Source organism: Macrobrachium nipponense, chromosome 35, assembly GCF_015104395.2.
Source record: "Macrobrachium nipponense isolate FS-2020 chromosome 35, ASM1510439v2, whole genome shotgun sequence".
NCBI lineage: Eukaryota > Metazoa > Arthropoda > Malacostraca > Decapoda > Palaemonidae > Macrobrachium > Macrobrachium nipponense.
This window is the reverse complement of record NC_061096.1, coordinates 11,618,952-11,640,403: the sequence shown is the minus strand read 5'-3', so window position 1 is coordinate 11,640,403 and position 21,452 is coordinate 11,618,952. Positions and strand designations below refer to the sequence as shown.

General features: G+C 38.0%; 1 protein-coding gene across 1 annotated transcript in view; it reads right to left on the bottom strand.

The window, feature by feature from the left end:
• The window catches only part of LOC135208420 (mucin-5AC-like), a 673,035-nt gene that overhangs the window by 6,485 nt on the left and 645,098 nt on the right, over positions 1 to 21,452 (bottom strand). The window contains exons 6-9 of the mRNA XM_064240572.1: positions 19,673 to 19,832; positions 15,246 to 16,790; positions 12,155 to 12,291; positions 9,122 to 9,244 (exon numbers count right to left, since the gene is read on the bottom strand). Of these exons, the coding sequence (XP_064096642.1) occupies positions 9,122 to 9,244; positions 12,155 to 12,291; positions 15,246 to 16,790; positions 19,673 to 19,832 (1,965 nt within the window). The remainder of the gene's footprint in view (positions 1 to 9,121; positions 9,245 to 12,154; positions 12,292 to 15,245; positions 16,791 to 19,672; positions 19,833 to 21,452) is intronic.

Below are 21,452 nucleotides of genomic sequence, written 5' to 3'. Positions count from 1 at the left end.
AGGAACCAGTTCATTCTCTAAAACATTAGCATACCTCACACCATTCATGGTTGCACTCATTGGAAGGAAATATAAACCACTGCTACCCTCTTATCCACTGGGACATCCCTGTACCATCACAAAAGCTAGATGCTTTAGTTTTGACTGTAGTATAATAATATGATGCAAATTTGTTTGATCCTCAGGGTCTTCATACCTTCTTGCCTGCACTATGAATGACTTGAAAGCATGGTCTATCACTAAATATGACTGGTTCCCAATCATTCTCAGTCCAGTGCTAAATGACAAGTTTTTAATCAATTTTTATTTTACACAGCTAACAAACCTTTGGTCTTAACAATAGGATAGTTCAAGGGAGAAGCTGGTTTGGGACAGGGACAGTCTTTTCCAGTTTTGTCAAGAGTCTAGGCATAGAGGTAAACCTGGAGAAGTCCAATCTGCTTCCCAGACAGAGGATTCTTCACCTGGGTATGGTTACAGATATGGGAGCATTGAGGGTTTTTCTGTCGGACCAGAGATTGCATTAGTTTAGGAAGTGGCACACTCCTTCCTTGCACAGAACAAGCAACCAGCTCTCAAGTGGCAAATTCCTCATGGAGAGTCTCCACTTTTGCTCTCTGCAGTTTTGACTGAAGTTCTGGTCCCCAGCGGGAGATTCCCCCTAGCAGCAGATACCTGTCAGAAGAGGTAAGAAGAGACCTTCAGTGGTGGCTGGACGACCAGAACCTTACGAGTCCAACCTCTGAAGCACTGCCTGGCATATAACCTCAGAGAAGGCTCTGAAGACAAGGAAGGGAGAAGTAGCAAACTGGACGGCAGGGATGATGCCACGGCCGAGCGAGGCAGATCAGAGGAGACAACTGGGAGAGATGTCATCGATGGGAGTGACGTCACAAGTGGTGGTGACGTCACGGCTTCCCTCGGTGCGAGGGGGAATCAGACGCCACTGGCGGAGGAATACACAAAGACAGATCCCGTGACGTCATCAACGGGGCTGACGCCATGGCATCTCTCCAACTTGAAGAAAGCGGCAGCAGTCACTGGCGGAGCAATACAAGATGGTCGACCTCGGCTACCCACGAAGATGAGGCCAGAAGGAGGGGGGATGACCTGGCCAGACTGGGGAGGGGGGTGCAAGCTTCCACAAAATGCGCTAGCAACCCCTCCAAGGACAGGGGACCATTTTGGATGCCTCTGACTCTGGAATAAAAGAGATTGATGAAAAAGCCTCCCCCTTCTCGGGAATCAAATTAACTCCTGAGGAAGAAGGGGCTACATTACAAACATCAGCCTGGTGGCCTCCCGATACTTCCTACGACGAATCAATGGAAGAAAAGGAAGGAGACACAGGAACAACGCTACTATGGGGGTTGACTACTGCAGGAGACAAAACATCGGGAAGAGGCGAAAAACCCTCCCAAGTAGGAAGAGTCGAAACCTTCCAATGTTCTCTCTTGCCATAAAACGACTTCCACTGCTCTTTAGGCCATGCCCAGCACTCCGTGCCAGGATTCGTTATAGTACAAAAATTAGAACGACACCTACTGCACGTGATGTGAGGGTCAGTCGCTGCCAAAGCCAAAAAACGAGAACACAGAAAACCTTGAAATCCGGGGCACATTCGCTGATGAGGCCGAGGAGGAGCAGAAGCAGCCATAATATCAGCCAAACACACACACACACACTAAACACAAGCAAAACGGGCAATGAACCAGGAAAAGGCCAAGAGAGGTTAACACGACTCTCGCCCAGGGGGTCAAAGAAAGACTGGCGTAGCGGTGTGGTGCTTGACCTCTCCTCACCCAAGATAAGCATGCGTTGCCAGATATCACAAGATTCCTTGCTTTCCTCTGCTTTTTAACCGGATCCAGCTAGGCGCTAGAAATGATGCTATTGTTAAGACTGAAGATTTGTTCGCTTATGAACAACCTTACATTAGGAGTCCCTCCACATCCACCCCCTACGGATCTAATCTTATTCTCGGGTGTATGGAATGTAGAGAAGAGGCTGCTTCACATCAATCTGTTGGAGTTGAAAGCAGGAAGGGTCTGCAGGAGTTTCAAGAAAGGGTGGACGGTTACTAAGTCATTCTGATGTCAGGCAACACCACTGTGGTGGCCTATGTGAACAAACGGGGAGGGGGGGCTGATGTCTTGCCAGCTCCACTTGTTAACAGTGGGCGATCAATAACTCGATGGAGCTCATGGCCAGATACATTCCAAGCAAAAGGAATGTGGTGGTCGACAAACTAAGTTGTTGGAGTCAAGTCCTAGGTACGGAGTGGTCCCTGTATCAGGACATAGCGGACAGACTGTTTCACCTTTGGAGAAGATCCATATTAGACTTCTACGCCACCCACTCCAACAGGAAGCTGGGGGTCTACTTCTCGGTGGTCCCGGATCTTTGTGCATTGGCAGAGGACACACCGCAGTACCCTTGGGACAATCTCAAAGTGTACACCTTCCCTCCATTCTGCCTGATCCGCCAGGTCCTCAACAGAGTACAGGCAGTCACCAGTTATTGGCGGTTTTTGCGTTCCCGGGGGTGTACCATTCAGTGAAAACTGCCATTAACCGAAACTCGGTGATTTATGGTGCCATAATGGTGCCAATAACAGGTTATCGGTGCCATAAGCACCCTTATGGGGCCGATAACCTGAACTAGGCCCATTATGGCACCATAAATCGCAGATTTTTTGGCACTAGACAAGCCCCATAAAACCGGATCACCGATAACCAGGAACTGCCTGTAATGAGTTCCAAAAATCTCAGGATGACTTGGTGGCACCTCTGTGGCCCTAGACAGAGTGGTTCCCTGACCTTCTGTCTCTTCTGTCAGCAGTTCCAAGACAAATTCCCCCCTTGGCACAACCTTCTTTGCTGACCTCATGTGGAGAAGTTCCACCAGCCAGTAGGATCCCTATCTCTTCACAGCTGGAGACTTAAGTATCTCCTCCAAATGAGAGACTTTTCTCATAAGGCAGTAGGTCAGATGTCCGGCTACCTCAGGAGATCTCCATCAGCAGTTTACCAGGGCAAGTGGGCCGTCTACTGTAATTGGTGTCCTTAACAGGGTTACTCTCTACTCGGAATTTCTGTTAAACAGATAGAAGATTTTCTAATCTTTCTCAGAAGCGAGAAAGGTCTTTCCATCTCTGCTGTCAAAGGCTACAGGGCTAACTTGGAGTTGGTCCTACACCTGAAAGGCGTGGATATCTCTTCATCCTGGGAAATCTTGATGTTGTTCAGGAGTTTCAAGCAATCCTGTTCACCAAGAGAACTAAAGTCTCCGATGTGGGATCTTACTCTGGTCCTGAGTAGTCTCACTTGAGCCCCATTTGAGCCACTACATCAATCGTCAGACGGGAATCTGACTCTTAAAGACAGTTTTCCTGTCGGCCTTAGTTTCTTTGAAGAGAGTTGGAGAGCTTCATGGCCTCAGGCCTTTGAATTTGTCCTGGAATTTGTGGCCAAGACTCAAAATCCCTCGGTGCATGATGACAGATTTGCCTACTTTTTTATTCCCTCCTGAATAAGTTCATGGAAAGCAATCTGCAGAAGTTATTGCTGTCCCATCAGAGCTCTGCGTTACTATCTAAAAAGGACTCATCACCTAAGACTTAGGTGTCGTAGGCTTTTTGTTAGCACTTGTCAAGCCAAGAAAGAAGTGTCCAAGAATACCATATCATTCAGACTTTATGAGATGATTAAACATGCATGCTCCTCCCCTTCAAATTCCATCACAGATACTGTGCATGCACAAGCACGACATCTGAGGAATGAGTTCGACTTTAAAAACTTGTCTGTTCATAGGATTTTGAATGCTGGTTCATAGCTTTGGCAGACCAATTTCACTTCCTTTTACCTGAAGGATGTTGCTCACAGGACCTTGGTGGCTGTCCAACAATTTAAGTAACTCATCTTGTACCCCTGGTGGGACAGTTTGCATCTTACCCTACAATGATTGTGCGGAAGAGAGAATGAGTGAGTTGGCTGGTCTCCTTCTCTTATTTTCCCTTTCTTCTTCCTATGGGAAGGTTGAAGAACAGACATGTCATATACTGAAACTGGATCTTTACAAAATTTCTTTCATTATTTTTCCTGGTGTCTGAAAGAGACTTCTTTGCAGCAACATGTGAGGGGAGACCAAGGTCTTTCTATAAACTATTTTATCCAGTTCTTTCCAAGACATTTCCAAGCAATATGGGATTTTCTGCCTTCAAAATCTCTGGCATTAATTGATGTTTCATAATCCTTTTCATAAGGTTGTCTGTATTTTCATTAGTCTCTTTTCGGTCAAGAGCCCTTTTTTACGTTGCAATGCACTTTCTAAGTTGGTTCTCATAGCATGCTGGCACCACACTAACACTGTGGTTTTGCTGTGGTTGTCATACACTTCCCACTTCTCCATAAAGTGACAATCTCAGTCTTCTTCATGACAGGAGAGTAAAAAAAAAACAGCATATGAACATTACAAGAAAGTCCAAGAGCAAATACACTGATATCCACTCCCTCTGACTGCTTATCAAGCACTGCCTGTCTAGGCGAGAAGAGGCTACCCATGACACTGCCAAACATACGAATGATGAAGAGAAACTCATCACTCCAGGTGGAAATAGCAAAAAAAGATCGAATCTATATTTCATCATAAACTAGGGTTGCATTCCAAGTTTTTTGTAATAACTGTCATATTAGGCAAAAGAATAGAATGGTTAAAGAAAGGGACCACAAATGTTTCTAATACTTCCTCACCCTAAGCCATAGTGAAGGAAAATTGAACTTAAAGTAGAGCAATAACCTTCAATGGAGGAGTAAGAGACAGCTTCTCGACATTCTTCAGCTACATGAAAGTCTGTTAAGGCAATCTCATTACACTAATTGCCAAAAAGCAATTAATGATCATTACTTATAATTTTTATTATTATTACATTATAGGCAGTCCCCGAATATCGCCAGCATTAGTTAACCAGGTTTTGGCTGTACGACATTTGTCTAAATACGTCATTAACCAGATTTTCAGTGCCGGTAAGCAATTTTCAATGCAGGAAAGTGGTTTATCGGTGACAGTAAATGGTTCATCAGTGCCGGTAAATGGTTTATCAGTGTTGGTAAGTGATTTTCAGCAACAGTAAGTGGTTAACTGGTGTCAGTAAGCTGTGTATCAGCACTTAGAGCATTGTATAAAAGCCATTTATTACCATAACTTATTACCATAGTTATCGACAATTTTCAGTTAACGGCACTTGACTGGGGAAGGAACCCCCCCCATTAAGTGGGGACTACCTATTATTATTATTATTATGATTATCATTATTAAGAAATTCACAATTATTATTGTTAAGAAATTCACAATCTCAAATCCTATGAAGAACAATCTGTCATGAAAATTCACAATTATGAATATAGTAGAGTATATTACTATGTAAAACAAACATTGACTTTCGAGCAGTTTTGACATTGAATTGTTAAGTGAGGGGGTAGTTTCCTTACGAAGAGCATCTGAAAAGGTAGGAACAGCGGGAAGACAACAGCCCATCATCAAAGTGCTGGTTCAGGTGTAGTTATTTTATTCCAAATTCAACAGGCAGTTATGCCAACCTCCTTGATCTTCGAACTTGTAATGTTGCTCCTGCTTGCACTGCATGGGTGCCATAGTCGGGAACATCCACAGGGACGTAGGCCATCTGGAGAGAGAGGGGAACAGGAAGCAGAGCATCAGGGTTCATACGGTCAATGTTAGTTGACTGTGTGAACCCTGATGCTCTGCCTCCTGTTCCCCTCTCTCTCTCTCCAGATAACCTAAATCCCTGTCGATGTTTCTAACTATGGCACCCATGCAATACAAGCAGGAGCAACATCGCAAGTTCAAAGATCAAAGAGGTTGGCATAATTGCCTGTTGAATTTGGAATAAAATAACTACACCCGAACCAGCACTTTGCACTTTGATTATGGGCTGTTGCCCTCTTGCCCCGCCTACCCTTTCAGATGCTCTTCACAAGGAAACTACCCTCTCACTTAACATTTTAACATTAACACTGCTGAGGGTGTTCGAAAGTCTATGTTTGTTTTACATAGTAATATACTCTACTATATTATTGTGGATTTTTATGACAAATTATTATTATTATTTTTAATTTTTTTTTGGTCTATCACTCTTCCTCATATGTGTGCTGTTTCCAGGAGCACATTATTCTGCATGAGTCTTGGAGCTACATAGGTATATAATTTTTCCAGGTCCTTTTTCAGGGCTCTTGGGATTGTGCCTAGTGTCCCTATGATTATGGGTACAACTTCTACTGGCATATCCCATATCTTTCTTATTTCTATTTTCAGGTCTTGATTCTTATCAATGTTTTCTCTTTCTTTCTTATCCACTCTGGTGACTGGAGCTAATGTGATGAGCATACATCAAGACTTGAACTATACCATTATTATTAATTATTAATTTTATTAATTATTATTACTAATTATCCTTAATTATTATTTCACAAAAATATATAGGTTACATCACAAAATGAAATGTACTCGTCACAGATATACCATTGCACAATACTATATGGGAGAAAACCATGTTGCCATTTAGTTTTGCATTTTTGATTGCTACTAATATTTAACTTTCAATTAATCATACGTATCTCTACAATTAGAAACTTTGCTTTTACCAACAGTGTATACATTTGTTTAAAACTGCCTGAACTGTAAGATTCCTGTTGTACACATATGAATATGTATAATGATTTTCAAGTAAATTTAATTCTTCACATCAAGCAAACAGACAATATGAAATATTTCTGAAACATTGCAGTTTGCTAACATTCCCTTTGAGAAGATTACCCGTTCAGTAACATTATGGATAAAGCACTAAATTTTGTCCTCAATGACAAGGAAAATAAAAACCCAACAAAATACAGTACTGTAGAGTCACTGTCAATACATACTAGCAGCGATAGACTTCCTACATCTTTTTGTTATTTTGCCGATACTGATTCAAAGGAAACTTTTGTAAGTTGATTTTTTGTAAGTTGATTATAAGACTGTCCTCCACTCCCCGTTGGATTTGGGTACAGGAAAATCCTGCTGTAGAAGCCTTTTGTCGGACTGCATACTTGTTGCACAGCTCCTTTTTTCCATCATCTTCTTCACTTCGTCCTGCAGAATAGTGGCCTTCTGAGATCTGTGGGCATAAGTGACGTGGGGTAATGGTTGATCTGTCAGGGGCGGGGTTACCTCGAACGGAATCAAATACCCGATCCTGAGAACATCCACCACCCACTGCTCTGCCCCTAGTTCCTGCCACACCTTCCAGTGATTTGCCATAAAATTACCCAAGGCCCCTCCTGACGTTTCCGATACAGAACCGCTAGGAGAAACCGAAGGGGTATGAGACAATTCAAAAGCAGGTGGAGAAACATATGGAGCAGCCTGGTTTATTACCGATACAAAAGAAGCCGGTAAGGTTTGGTCATCCAAAGATGCGTCACCCCCTTTCTTTTGTATTGGCTTTTTCCCATAGAACTTCTTCACTGTTCCACCGACCAACCGCGACAAACAGAACACGGATTAGTAACCGTACATACGTTTTCCCTGCACCTACTACACGTTGGATGAGGATCCGTCGACACCGAGGTTAGGAACCTAGAACAAGGGAAGCCACTGACTCCTGGGCATTTCCTTTGTCTCCTCTTCGAAGCGGTAGACGATCCCGATGTTGAGGCAAAATTCTCCATCATACCACGTATACACTCTTACCACACACTGATCACACTTGGAGAAAGAAAAGGAATGAAAAATAAAAAATGAAATGGATAAAGAACGGGCAAACTGAAAAACCGGCTTTAAATGAGATAGACAGTAACACGTCTTATCTTAAAGGCGGTAGGAAAATAACTGATGGGTCACAGGTAGCCGTGGGCATTCTGGGTATACATGCCCCGTGACCTGGTATAGATGCCATTAGTCCCTGGATCTCACAAGTGTAATTTTAATTCTACCGGTTTCCAGCTTGGCGCTAGTAAATCCTAGTAAATCCTAATGTTAAGACCGAAGGTTTGTTTCGTGTATGAACAAATATAATTTTAAAAAAGTTATTTCAAAGACAGTTATTCCCGATTACTGTATGACAGTCCCATAGCGAACAGGTTTGTAAATAATAAGATTGAGCTACTGACATAAAATTATCAATAAAATTAAATCATGAAGTCACACTCCCCAGCTCTAAAGGGCTGATCAGAACTCAGTTTGTAAATGAGCGATAGAAATTTCTGCATGACGTTTAAAAGAAAAATTCATCTACAGTCGCTTAAGCAAGGCATACTTCAAGTGGTACCCAAACATACTCCTGAAAGGAGAATTTGGGATAGCCTACAATGCAAAAGGATACTTCATGTAATATGCTTAACATGTTATCAAATTAAATTCATACATTAGCCATATTACATATGGCTTAATGCTAGACTTTTAAAATATTACATACAACTTAATGCTTGCATTTTATACTATTACATAAGGTTTAATGCTTAAACACCTTTTATTCAATTCTATAACTAAAATCAAGTGTTTCAGACTATCTCATACACCAACAAATAAAGTGATCTGCAAAAAGTCTTTAAGAGATGTAGTTATCAAGTTACTGGTACATATATACCAGAAGCTTTGGATTTGTTGAGAACATTTAAGCCTTTCAACTGGTAGTGAATCCTATATGCATAAAATTAATTTCTTTAATTACAAATTATACTAAATTCTTTTATTTTAATACAAATTATAAAATACCTTAAAATTTCATTTCCCTTATTTAGGATCTCTTGTTTAATATATGCAATTATAGCTGCCTCAAAAGTAATCATTCATTATATTAAAAGAAATTTTCATTGTGACTTACTGAGTAAAATATTTGCAGCCTTAGCAAGGTGGATCAAATTGGGATAAAACAAATCAGAGATGGCTGGGAATAGATTAATGTACCAGTAAATTAGGTGGGCTTGCACTGCTCTCATACATAATGGGGTTGAGTACGGACTCAAAGGTAAAACAACTTTAAACTGCCTACCAGGTTATATCAAGTACTTTCACCAATTTAACAAGTAATATCTGGTTTAACATTTTTTTTAGACATCTTTACCTGTACTACGACGAAATCGGGAAGATAAATCAAGGAGAGAGGAAGAGGAGGAAGAGGGAGATGATTGGATACGAGGAAAATCAAACTGCTGTTCAGGTAACTGGGGTTCCAACTCTAAAAAGACTGTGAAAAGAAAAATTCAGTGGGGGAAGGATAAGAAAGAAATAGCTTCACAAACAAATGCCAGTTGGACAATAAGAAAAATGTCACCTCAAGAGTTCACACTCATGAATACAGAAATCGTTTAATGATCCTATGACAAATAATTCAAACTTGGATTATAATTCTTCTCCTGATCTAAGGTAAATACTAAACCTAAAACAACTATAAGATGAAGCTACATTCAACCTAATTTTCCAGAAAACATGATACAATAGGTTCCACGTGTCTATTTTTCGTCTAAATAAAGTCATGATCTTTTGATATATTTCTAAGAAAAGATTACTCCAAAGTGCATGTTTAGTCAACAGTTATCAGTTTAGAATTACCAACTGCCAACTAGCAAGCACCTTCCTCTTTTCAATTGAAAACTAATCTTCCTTTCAAAACTTCAATAAAGTATCTGTATATACTAAATGTAGGTTAGCATTAAACTTGATAGTATTAAAAATTTGCAATACTCAATCCTAATACACCTCTCTGAAAGTAAGTGTAACTGATGACTTGTCAGAGTTGCATTCCAAATAAGGTACTGCACTTTACATGAATTGAAACCTGAAGATTTTTTGACAACGGGAAACTTTTCCAATCAGACTTTAATTCATACCCATTAATTACAATTTATAATTTTTCATTGGGGAAGGAATCTGATCCTTAAATAATAGTGAAATATAATAAAACACAGGGACAACTTGATTAAGACATCAATTATTAAGCATACAGTGAGTAACATTTGAGCAGCATTTCAGGTCATGTTTCCATTTTTAAGGGCTTTTAAGATTTATGACTTGAGTCTTCACCAACTTTCAATATTTTCAATGAAGTATTTCTACCATTTTTGCTAACCATAGTTAAAACAGGTTAACTGTAGCTATAACTAGTCACACAAATAAAATTATTTGAATAGAAATACTACAATTACATTCAAATCAGTAACCTAAAACAAAATTTTTGGACACTTCAGTTCTGAAAAACATTTCAGCTTTCCATACATCCACTGTACATTTCCTCTAAGTACATCAAAAAAACAAAAACCCTACAAATCCATACCAGCCATAAGGGGAACATACCTTCTAACAGGCAAATCTTGTCACCTAGACCCTTAGGTTAGAAGGCAAAGTGACAAAATATTTTTGTCCACTAGCATTTAGGGGTTAGTTATGCCCTCTTATATAGAAGCTAAATTAGAAAAGCAAGACTACCTGGCAGGATCAAAATAAATCTGACAATGGAATGTCAAACGTGAGCTTATGAAATAGTATAAAGGTAAACAAAAAGAAAACTACTGAACATCTAAAATGAGCTAATATGAGATTTTTTCACGACAACCCCATCAATCATAGATGTGCCCCTTTTGAGGAGTTTTCCCAGACTAAACAATCTTTGCCAAACAGACAGAAGAAGGAAGGTAGTCTCATGATGCATTTGTGCCTCAAGGACCCTTGAGTATCCATCAATCATCATTTTCACTTTTCATGAGTATGCAGCAATGTAAAGACCTCTCAAGAATGACCCATCTCACTTCCTTTTTGCAGGACAGGCATTTTTTAACAAAAGTTAACTTTTCATTAGCTAACTCATACTCTTTTCCAAAATTTTCACTTTTTTTCCATTGATACATCATGAAAGCATAATTCCCTTACTTGGCAAATACTTTCAGTTGCTGGTTTTTTCACCTGGTTAGACAGCTTCAGATGATGGCATACTAGCTAAAAATTTATTTTTCCTGAATATTATGCTCATCCGCAATAGTTGCTTCAGGTGATGGCTATGTGGTTAAAAGTTTGTCCTGAACATTATATTTCTCATTAACAGTTAATATTAATCTTGTTATCTTGCAAAGTTTTTTGTACTTTACTAAATAACATTTTTCAAGCTTTGATAGAAATATTTTGGTATTAAGTGATTACTGCCAACTGTTGGTTAATTTATTGACCAGACAGACTTTCATTTTGCAAGTTAGCTCCATTAGTCTTTTGCTGTACAGACTGTGAACACAGGGCTTACACTGACAGCCATTACTACTTTGTACATTTATTTTTTTTACAGTATTTTCAGTAATTTCTAGTATATATATATAGTAATATTTGGTATTTCATATTTTGGGGGATTTCCATCCTATTGGTAACAACCCTTATCACCACTAGGTAGGTTTTTAAATTCTGATTTTATTAATTTTGAGTATGCATCAAATAGATCTCTTTGTAACTGCTACAAAATACATTTCACTTTTTTTTCAGTTGTTTTACTGGTACGGTAATAACCCTTTGCCGTAACTCTTTATGATGATTTTTTGTTACACTGTACTTCAGAATACACTTTCCATTTTTTATGACCTTTCCTAGTTCTGAACCTGTGTGTGCAGTATTTTGTTAATTAAGTGTTCAATTTTGCTATGTCTCAGCAAACAAGTGAAGTTACCTTTATGCTGCCTCTTGATATGAACCCTCAGCTTTTATGCAGCAGCTGTCCTGGTCAGGTGCATTCACCTGACTTCACCAATAAGGAAGGATCGTAAATGCAGGTACTGTGCTTAGCAGTTCCAATCGACTTTTACTAAGTCTTGCTTGCAAAATTTTCAGACCAGTAATCAAGACAGGCCAACTTTCTCTCTTTGGGGAGGGTATATGGGCATCACCACTTTCATAGTGCAAAACATGTAGGTGATTGATCTTTATCTAAGAGTATATGTGGTACATGCATCAAGTGACTGCAATTCTTCTACTGCCAGTCAGACAAACCACTGTTGTATTTTGGGACATTCAAAACCACAAATGTGAGCATTTATACAAGATGATGTAGTATGAAGAAAGAGTACTGTGTTTCCAAAACAAATGTTATTCTAAAAAAAACTTAAGTAACTTGTACACATACCTGGTCCTTTTAGTCGGTCATTCAAGTAGTATAATGATTTTGAAATACTGCAATCAACAGCTGCTGCAGCCTGGCATGTCCTACTTTTTTGGTCAAACAACGTCCCTTCACCACACACAAATTTGTTATCATTGATGCTGAGAAGAAGAAAATTTTTATATTAATAATAAATATCCAAAGCTGGTCTCTAAAACAAAAAATAAGCATATCAATATCATCTACTTTGTCATCAATAAAAAGAAAAACAACAAATGAAGAATTTCCATACATTACATTAATAACTTTTATAGTAAGACAATCATGACAAATGTACCTCTCTTAATTTAAAGAATAATAACCTGTTTTTAATTATCCATGTAAATTTTGATCATTCTACAATGCCAAGTGTGAAAATTACAAAAACCTAGACTATCATATTGTGCTGTGATTTAATATTTTCACCAAAACACTAATGACCCATCTCTATCACAATTTGGTGTATTTCACTACATATTTATTCATATGATCCAACAGAAATGTGTTAAAACCTATTCCTAAAGATCATGTATCCAGGCCATTTCTTAGAAGAGGCTATTACTTTGATATGTAATATGCCTACCCAAAACAGAATTAAGAGTAAAAACCATATACCTTTACGTGAGAGAAAGACCACCAGTCTTCTGTTCCCTTGCTCACTTAAAGCAACATTCTCACGTCAACACATTTTAAATATACTCAGAGGGGAGGAAGTAGATAGTCTGATTTCTGACAATAGTTTTTTAACTACACATTCTACATAAATATTAATTCATGTGGACTTAGTATTGCCTAATCACAGTCATCTTTTACTTATGAAAGCAACTACTGTAGGTCTACTGACATTGGCGCCAGGTGAGAACATTAATGTACCCAGGCTCGTCAGTTTTTCAAGCTCAGCTTAGGATGTAACAATGGTAAGTGATAGCAGTAAGTAAATTACTGCTAACTTTGGTGTGGCCTCTCACAGAAGCTGGGAAGCAGAAAAAATTCAGGAAAGGTACACTTTTCTGTCCTTGGATGATGAGTAAATGACAACAAAAGTCTATGCATCGACCTGAAAAGGCCATCCTGTAGAATGATTGAAGCCCAAAAACTCTATCAACAGAAGGCCACCTCCATTCAAAATAGGGTTAACCCTTATGTGCCAGGCTAAAAAAACAATATGCAGCACCCCAGACCAGGCAACTTTGATAATGCCAATTTAAGAAAAAACACATCAATGGAAAGTGTAAGACATGCAAATGCACATGGTGTAAGAAAAAAAAATCTAAAATGTTTTCCCTACCTTCCACAGAAGTTGAAAGTGATTATGTATCAACAACCCCTTTTTGGGCCTCTTTTTAAAAGACAATTGTAAGTTTTACCAAGTTATACATGTTTTTTCTAATAATTTATTTTATTTCATTTTGTAAAATTATACTTACAGCTACGTAACATCATAACCAATAAGAACTAATACGTATAACAAATTCTGATTATATTATTTGTAAATTATTTATGCAAATTTTCAGGGATAAAAAATGCAGCACCTTTTTTACATTATACATGTTTTTTCTAATATTTCTCTGGACTTTTCTTTACAAAATTACAATTATAACTGACATACTATCATAAAAGACAACTAAAACCAACAGCAACCCCTGGGGATATCTAAAAGCAAATAGTATATACAAAGACATCATGTGAGATAGAGAAGCACAACATGCCTCCAAGTCAACAACTGAGCTGAGCCAGTCTAAAAGTTGCCATTAGTAAACTTATAAGCCACTGAAGTAATGAAACCTCTTTCCCACCCAATTCCCACAAACTGGTAGTGTAGTGTGAAATATTGATACTCGCCTTAAGTTAATCAGCCCACCACTTAAAATCTGTTATTGTTACTCATATGATGGTATCTGTCTATTAAGGGTTAACAGAATACAATATCAACAAATGGCCTTCATCCACCTGAAGCCTTCCTGAACACAAAAATTTGAATATATAAGACTAGAGATGTAGTACCTAACACTAATCTTATGACTTGCATCTTCCTGGGTGAACTGGGAAATGAACTGTAGAACATGGGGTAAGGTGAATGTTGGAATATGAACATCTGTAATCTTAAAACTGTCAAGATAACTGCTGAGTACATCCCTTATAATATAATGTGTTGATTACAGCAGCAAGAAGAGAAGTGAGAGAAGTTCCAACCTGCAGATCAACAGGAGTGTCTATTTTGATAGACAAGGAGCACAATCTACAATTTCAAGTAACTGATGAAGTACTACGTTCTGACAATGAATCTCTCCACTTGAAAATGTCATAATTAAGATTGGTGGAAAGTTGCAGTTGCCAAATAAAAGAGTATTCTTTGCACAACAAATGATTATCTTCTTTTAAAGGGTCTTCACAGTGATAGTAATGGTAGAGCAATCCAACCCAGACATTTTAGGCTGCAATGTGAATAAGGTAAAGGCTCAAAAACTGAATAGATGGACTCACAGACACTAAACAGATTGACTATGTACATTGACAGACTGTGCATCTCAGTAGAGTCAAGAAAAAATTTGCCCTAAGCATCCATTGTGATTACTCTGTAAACTTGATAACCCTGCTCATTTTAGTTTCCATTATCTAAACTTTTTCAATACTTTAAGAGTGTACCTCTGGAGTCTGTTCCAAAGACTGGGACTGTCTGAAAGCTCTCCAGTTAGCAATTATATTTTCATTTATGACTGCCAGGAACCCCTCTATGAATTCTTGTACTGTGAGATTCTATTATGTAAATTTTAAGGAAAACATTTTTACGTATTTGTGCATATACTTACAGTAATAACAATATTAAATAAACCAACTCTGACAGCCCTTAATCACCCAAAAAATTATTCTTATAGTTATTACTCCTCTAAATTTCCTTACATTGCATACTTCAGAACTAAAATTCTATGAGCACTTGAAAACCACAATCTAATAACTCTTCCAAGTGATGCATAATTTCAATTTTATAATTGTAAAAAAAATACACTACATATCATACAGTATCATGATATTCAAATTAACACATTCACATAAGAAATAACAATAAAGGACTAACCTGGAATCAGGTCCAACAGAGCAAATGTGAAACACGACACATCCAGTCTCAATGTCTGCATACAGTCCACCAGGTACTTTGTCGTGGCATTGGAAGCTGGTCTCGGGGAATACAAATGAAGTTTGCGTTGTCGTTGGGAAGTCCGTAGCACTGGTCGCTCCCTCAGAAACCCTGTGAACACTGTCAGGTGGTAGTTCAGCGGTCAGAATTACAGGAGGTAGTGGAGTTGGGTCACTAAAGGATATAGGGTCCTTTAAATCAAAAGGCTCATTATTAATAAACAAAGTCTCATCGAATGTGTCACGTGCTTCTTGTTGATGAGAATCTTTGATTCTTGTACGAGGAATGCTGAGATTGGGTCTATTTCTTAATGGCTGAGGTGGGCCTTTTGGCTCAACAAAAGAGACATGACTAGAATGTAATGGAGTACTTTTTACAATTGGACTGTCTTGCTGAGATTGTACTAGAAGACTTGACTGGTCAGTTACTGATGTATCTACCTGTTGCCTAAATCTTGAAAGAATTGGTCTATGACTCTGTTGTGTTGCTACATTTTGTTCTGGTATCCTACTCTGTTGTCTAACCCTATTATTCTGCCTACTCCTTATAGGTGTAGCTCTTTGCCCGCCTACTGTGTTCCCTATACTACTATTGCGTGTGACTGTTACAGTTCTTAATGGATTATCTCTGAGAGAACTAGATGCTTCAGTGGTGGTCTGGGATTCAAACCTCTTGCGTCCTCTGGAGGTTCTCCTGGAAGACTGTTCTGTGAAAGCAACAGGCTGGTTATTATTTCTCTGAACTGGTGTATTCTGTAGCTCATCTAAAGGTTGTGTGACTGTGTCGGACATTTCAGTGACAGAAAATACTCGATTAGTTAGAAAAGTTCGGCCGCTGCCTGTCGACGTCGTTTGTCGTTTTCGTCGCGAGCTAATTATAGAGTGGTCATTAAAGTTAGTACCAGAGGAACTTTGAGAGAAGGAAAGCCTGGGAATATCTTCAAAGTCAGCAGGTGTCCTGGATGTAACAGGAGATGGGGATGTGGGATTTAGAGCATCAAAATGCTGCCCAGAATTCTGAGCCTGAGCTGCAAGCCGTAGCAAGGATGGACGGAGATGGGGTGCAGGCAGGTCTATTCCTCCCTGGTTAAGGGAGATCTGAACGAGGGGTGTTTCAATGCGCACACGGGAGGAGGCAGACACTGATGTGGAAGTCCTGCTGACTGTGAAAGGCAGGGGTGGGATAGAATAAGCTGCAGTGACGGAGGAAGAGGTGGAGGTTGACATCCGAGAAGTGGTAGAGGCAGAGGAGGCAGTGACTCCTGGTGGAATAATTGGGGGTGGGGGAGAACTGGTGGGGATCGACTGAGATGGAAGAGAAGGTGGAGGGGCAGCAACGGAGGAAGTGGAAGAAGGATTAGCCGGTGCAGAAGAAGGGCCATTCGAAGTGTCAGTAGAAGCAGGAGGTGAGATTGTAGCTGCAAGGAGGGCAACAGATGGGTCCAGAACCTGAACTGTTGCAGCGCTGGAGGTAGCCGCTGTATCTCTGAAGAAGGGGATAACAGTCAATGAAAGTGAACAGTAGGGTAGTTAACAGCTAGACAATGCTTATGTATGCCTAAACACAGTAAGACATTACCTCAATGTGGAAAAGCAAAGATCTATTAGGTTTCACATAGAAGCAAGCAATGGGACTGGTTTATGAACAATAAATGGATAAGTATCAAGGTATGAATATATTTCATAATATTCCTTAGAAGCCAAAGATAAACAAGGTTTTGAGCTGAAAGTAAGGAGCTTCTCCACTCAGGTGTACTGTACTACTAAAAACAAACAAAAATGTCCATCATCCAGGCCCTTATTCAGAAGTTAGTTAGTTCTTAATAAAAATGTTTTTCAACGAGCCAAAACAATTCCCACATACATATACAAGATTTTTCATGCTTTCATGTTTACCATAAAATACACCATATTCTACCAACTACAATGACTTCATGGTTAATAACCTTTTAATGATTATCTTCCTTCTCTAACCTTCCTCTGGGGGAATGATTGCATATACATAATTCACTTTTAACATGAACGAGCTACAAAACCTTTGTGAAGCTTCGAGGTAATGGAATATCCAAGATAAAGTTACCAACACATTCCACCACAAATAATATTTGCAATGGATGAGTTATGAGGAAATGGTAAACGTTCCAAAAAAATTCAATTGTTATTTGCATGAAAAATTAAAATGTTATACTGAATGTGACTGTTTCTTGAAGTCTAATATAAAACATATCTATCACTTCAAAGTAAATGATAAACTGTTCTATCTTACAACACAGTTCATGTTAATCTTTGCATAACTTACATGTAACCATGTAAAACTGTGTTGTCACAAAATTTAAATGCTATATATTAAATTACAAAACAAGATCCACAGTAAAGCATACCTGACAATAATACCATGCTATGCAGCAGTGAAACATGCACTAATCTGATGTCATAACAGTTAAAGATTATTCAGAGGGAAGGAAAGAGAGGCAATTATCAGAAAACTATTAACCATTAGTTATTCTATGATAAAGAGTATTCTAATGAAGACATGAATGCCAAAAAATCTCTGGGGCTTTGGCTTTGAACACAAAAAGGGAACTAGCTGGTGGTGGAAGTTCACTTTACACATGAAATAATTGCAAATGGAAGGAAGATTGACATCATAATCCATTTGGAAAGCTTACGGGAAGTAATAAATAAGTTGAAAATATCTTTATTCATAAATAAAGATGGGAAATTTTTTTTTATTTAAAACAACATACAATACAGCATGGCATATGTGAATAGTGAACTAATGAATTACAAACAAAACCTTGAAATAAAAAATGCCATGATGCTAAAATGGAAAACCGAGAGAAATATAAAACTCATATTGATACAGCGTTCATTCAATTGGTCTAATAAACCTCCCATTTCCCCAAATGTGCAAGCAAAGGTCTCATTAGTTACATTAGCCACTGAAAACTGATTAAGAAATAAAAGAATGGACACCTAAATAAGCTTTACAATAAAGGCAAAACCATACTTGTTAAGGTGAGAGGTTTGTGTAAAGTAAGAACTGAAAGAAAAACTGCACTCTCAAATTAAATGCACTTTAAACAGCTTCACAACTAAAAATAGTTATGTAATGAACACTTAGCTTTTGAGCAAAAGCATAGTGCTGCCCTGATGTCTTCCAAGTTTCACACACTGTCATTTAATGCGGGAATCCCACTATGCCCTTTAGAAGCATTCACTTTTTCTTATCAAACCTTTATCAACAGTCACCTTTGTTCTTTACTACTTCACTGAACTGCAAAGTGTTCTTACTTGTACAAGTCTACACTAGCAATGTACCTGCTTACAGTAGGTAGATCCATATTATTTTGATTTACTCTTAAAGTCACTGGAGGTCAGTAACTCTTGGACTCTCAGCTATAGGATGATATTTAATTTGCAAAAGCATGGAGCCACATACATGGTTTAATAGTGAATTGTACATTCCCCATAAGAGTTCCTACCTTGCAGAATTGTTTCCATTCTCTACAATAAAGTTGAGAGTGAGAATGGAAATACAGTCATGTATTTAAGTAATTGTTAAAAAGTGTTTCTCAATTTGAATTTTCTTCTTCAGCTGACAATATGTAAAAGCATGCACATATTTACTTCTAAATGATGTTACTAATTAAAATGTAATTGTAAATTTAGTGAAAAAGAATTAAATCCACTACAGAAATAAAACATCACTCATTAAAGTTATTAGTAAAAAATTTAAAAACTTAATCTCTACCTACTGGCATGTATACTCCTTGTCAAAAACAATGAACAGTATTAGGGAATATGAAATACTTGACCAGTGAGTTAGATTTATTAAATTACAAAGTTTATTTTGCTAAAGCTTCTCCTTTGTATACAATGAATGAACATTTTCACTACTCCAATGAACATCATTACCTTCAATGACAATGATGGTTTGAAATATAGTAAAGTTGCTATACTGTGACAAGTATTTCGTGAAAAATGAATTGCTAAGCTTTGCAAACTGTCCTGAACACTTACTTCTTTTCCATGCCCAAGTTTTTCTTCAATTATCACCCAAAACCATGTACTTAATTTGAGTACATATCTAAAACTATATCTAAAACTATACCTAAAACTAAAGGCACTATAAAGTACTGCTTTGTACCTCAAAACCCTTAAGACACAAGAAATATGCTTTCAATAAAATGAGCTATTGGCACTTCTTCCTATACCATATCAATCTAAACAAATCAGCCCTCATGTAAACTCAGCTCCATACTACTTAATTGAAAATACACTACAGCAATTAATGTCATTAAAAACCCTGGACAAAGCCAAATAAGACGCACGAGACATCTGAAAACAAATCATGCTGTAACTTACGCTGTGGGAGGAATGATTCCTGGTCCATAAAGTTCATCATTGAGGTGGAAGAAAGATTCGGAGAGGCTGCAATCCACTTCGTCCGCTCTCTCACACACTCTCGTTTCTTGATCAAAAACAGTACCAAGAATACAACCGAATTTGTAATCGTGGATTTCTCCTGAAAATGTATAAGAAAATTAAATTGTTAAAGTATCATTCTCATCAATCCACTGCACATACAATCATAATTAGGAGTTTCTATTAATAATAGTTATGTTCCTGTTGCCAAAAACAATGTGAATATTTAGCATGGAGAAATTAGTACAGATATGTACTTGCATTATTAAAAATTTTTGTTATGATACAAACCATTAACCTGCAAATTTCTGTAAGATAAACACTTATGTAATGGCATTCAAGTGAGAAAAGAGAATTATGTATAATGCAACTGGTATCTGGGTATTTAGCAAAGAATTTAAGCTGCTTATCATAAGACTATGAAAGCAAATTGTAAAGGAGCAAGCTATGAATGCATTCAATGAAGATACAATTGTCAATTACTATACAGTGCTGTGACAATCAAAGCAGCTCTAAAGTGAGGACATTAGTACAGTGGTCCCCTGGTATTTGCGGAGGATGCGTACCAGACCCCCCCATGAATAGTTGGAACCTGCGAATAGTTGGAATCCCTATAAAAATGCTTAAAACATCCTATTTTGGTAGTTAAAACTCAAGAAAAACACACTAAAAATGCAACTGGTATCTGGGTATTTAGCAAAGAATTTAAGCTGCTTATCATAAGACTATGAAAGCAAATTGTAAAGGAGCAAGCTATGAATGCATTCAATGAAGATACAATTGTCAATTACTATACAGTGCTGTGACAATCAAAGCAGCTCTAAAGTGAGGACATTAGTACAGTGGTCCCCTGGTATTTGCGGAGGATGCGTACCAGACCCCCCCATGAATAGTTAGAACCTGCGAATAGTTGGAATCCCTATAAAAATGCTTAAAACATCCTATTTTGGTAGTTAAAACTCAAGAAAAACACACTAAAAATTTGTATACCTGGTTTTTTTAATAGTTTTAACCACAAAAAGTGCATTTTATGATGAAATTGATAAAAAAAAAAAAAAAAAAAAAATTTGTGGATATTTTGCATAGAAAAATACCGCAAATAGGCGAATTTTCCGCAATTAATGCGGGGAAACGCTCCAGAGAGAAATCCGTGAATTGAGAGTCCACAAATCCGGAGAACGCGAATACGGGGGGTCCATTGTATAAGATTGTACCAATAAAGTACACCATTAAACTGTATAAGTATTAAAACCTCTGTTTCTACATAGGCACAAACCACAGCTTGACATATAAATATACAATAAAGAAAAAATACAATCAAAACCTCCCAGCCCCACAATTAGATGGGTTGAAGACCTAATAATGGTGATATGCTACCAGTTGGCATGCAGTCACTTTATACCAAGATAGGTTTCACACATCAGAAAGGCAGTACGTAATATCAGAAAACATTTATGTACCTCTGTCCACAAAAAACTTTTCTTCTGGGAAATCACTGGCATAGCAACAGCTTACAGTTCCAATTGTTAAAACAATCTATACTAATACAAAATACATATAAGATAAAAGTGAGATAAAGATGCCTTTGGCATATCCTTTATACAACCCCTGACTGAATACCACACATTAGGTTGTGTTGGTTGGGCTCCTGTGAAATAGTTGGAAGTCCCAGACCTCCTTGGGTTAGCACTATGAGAAGGGAGAATGGAGATAAGTGGAG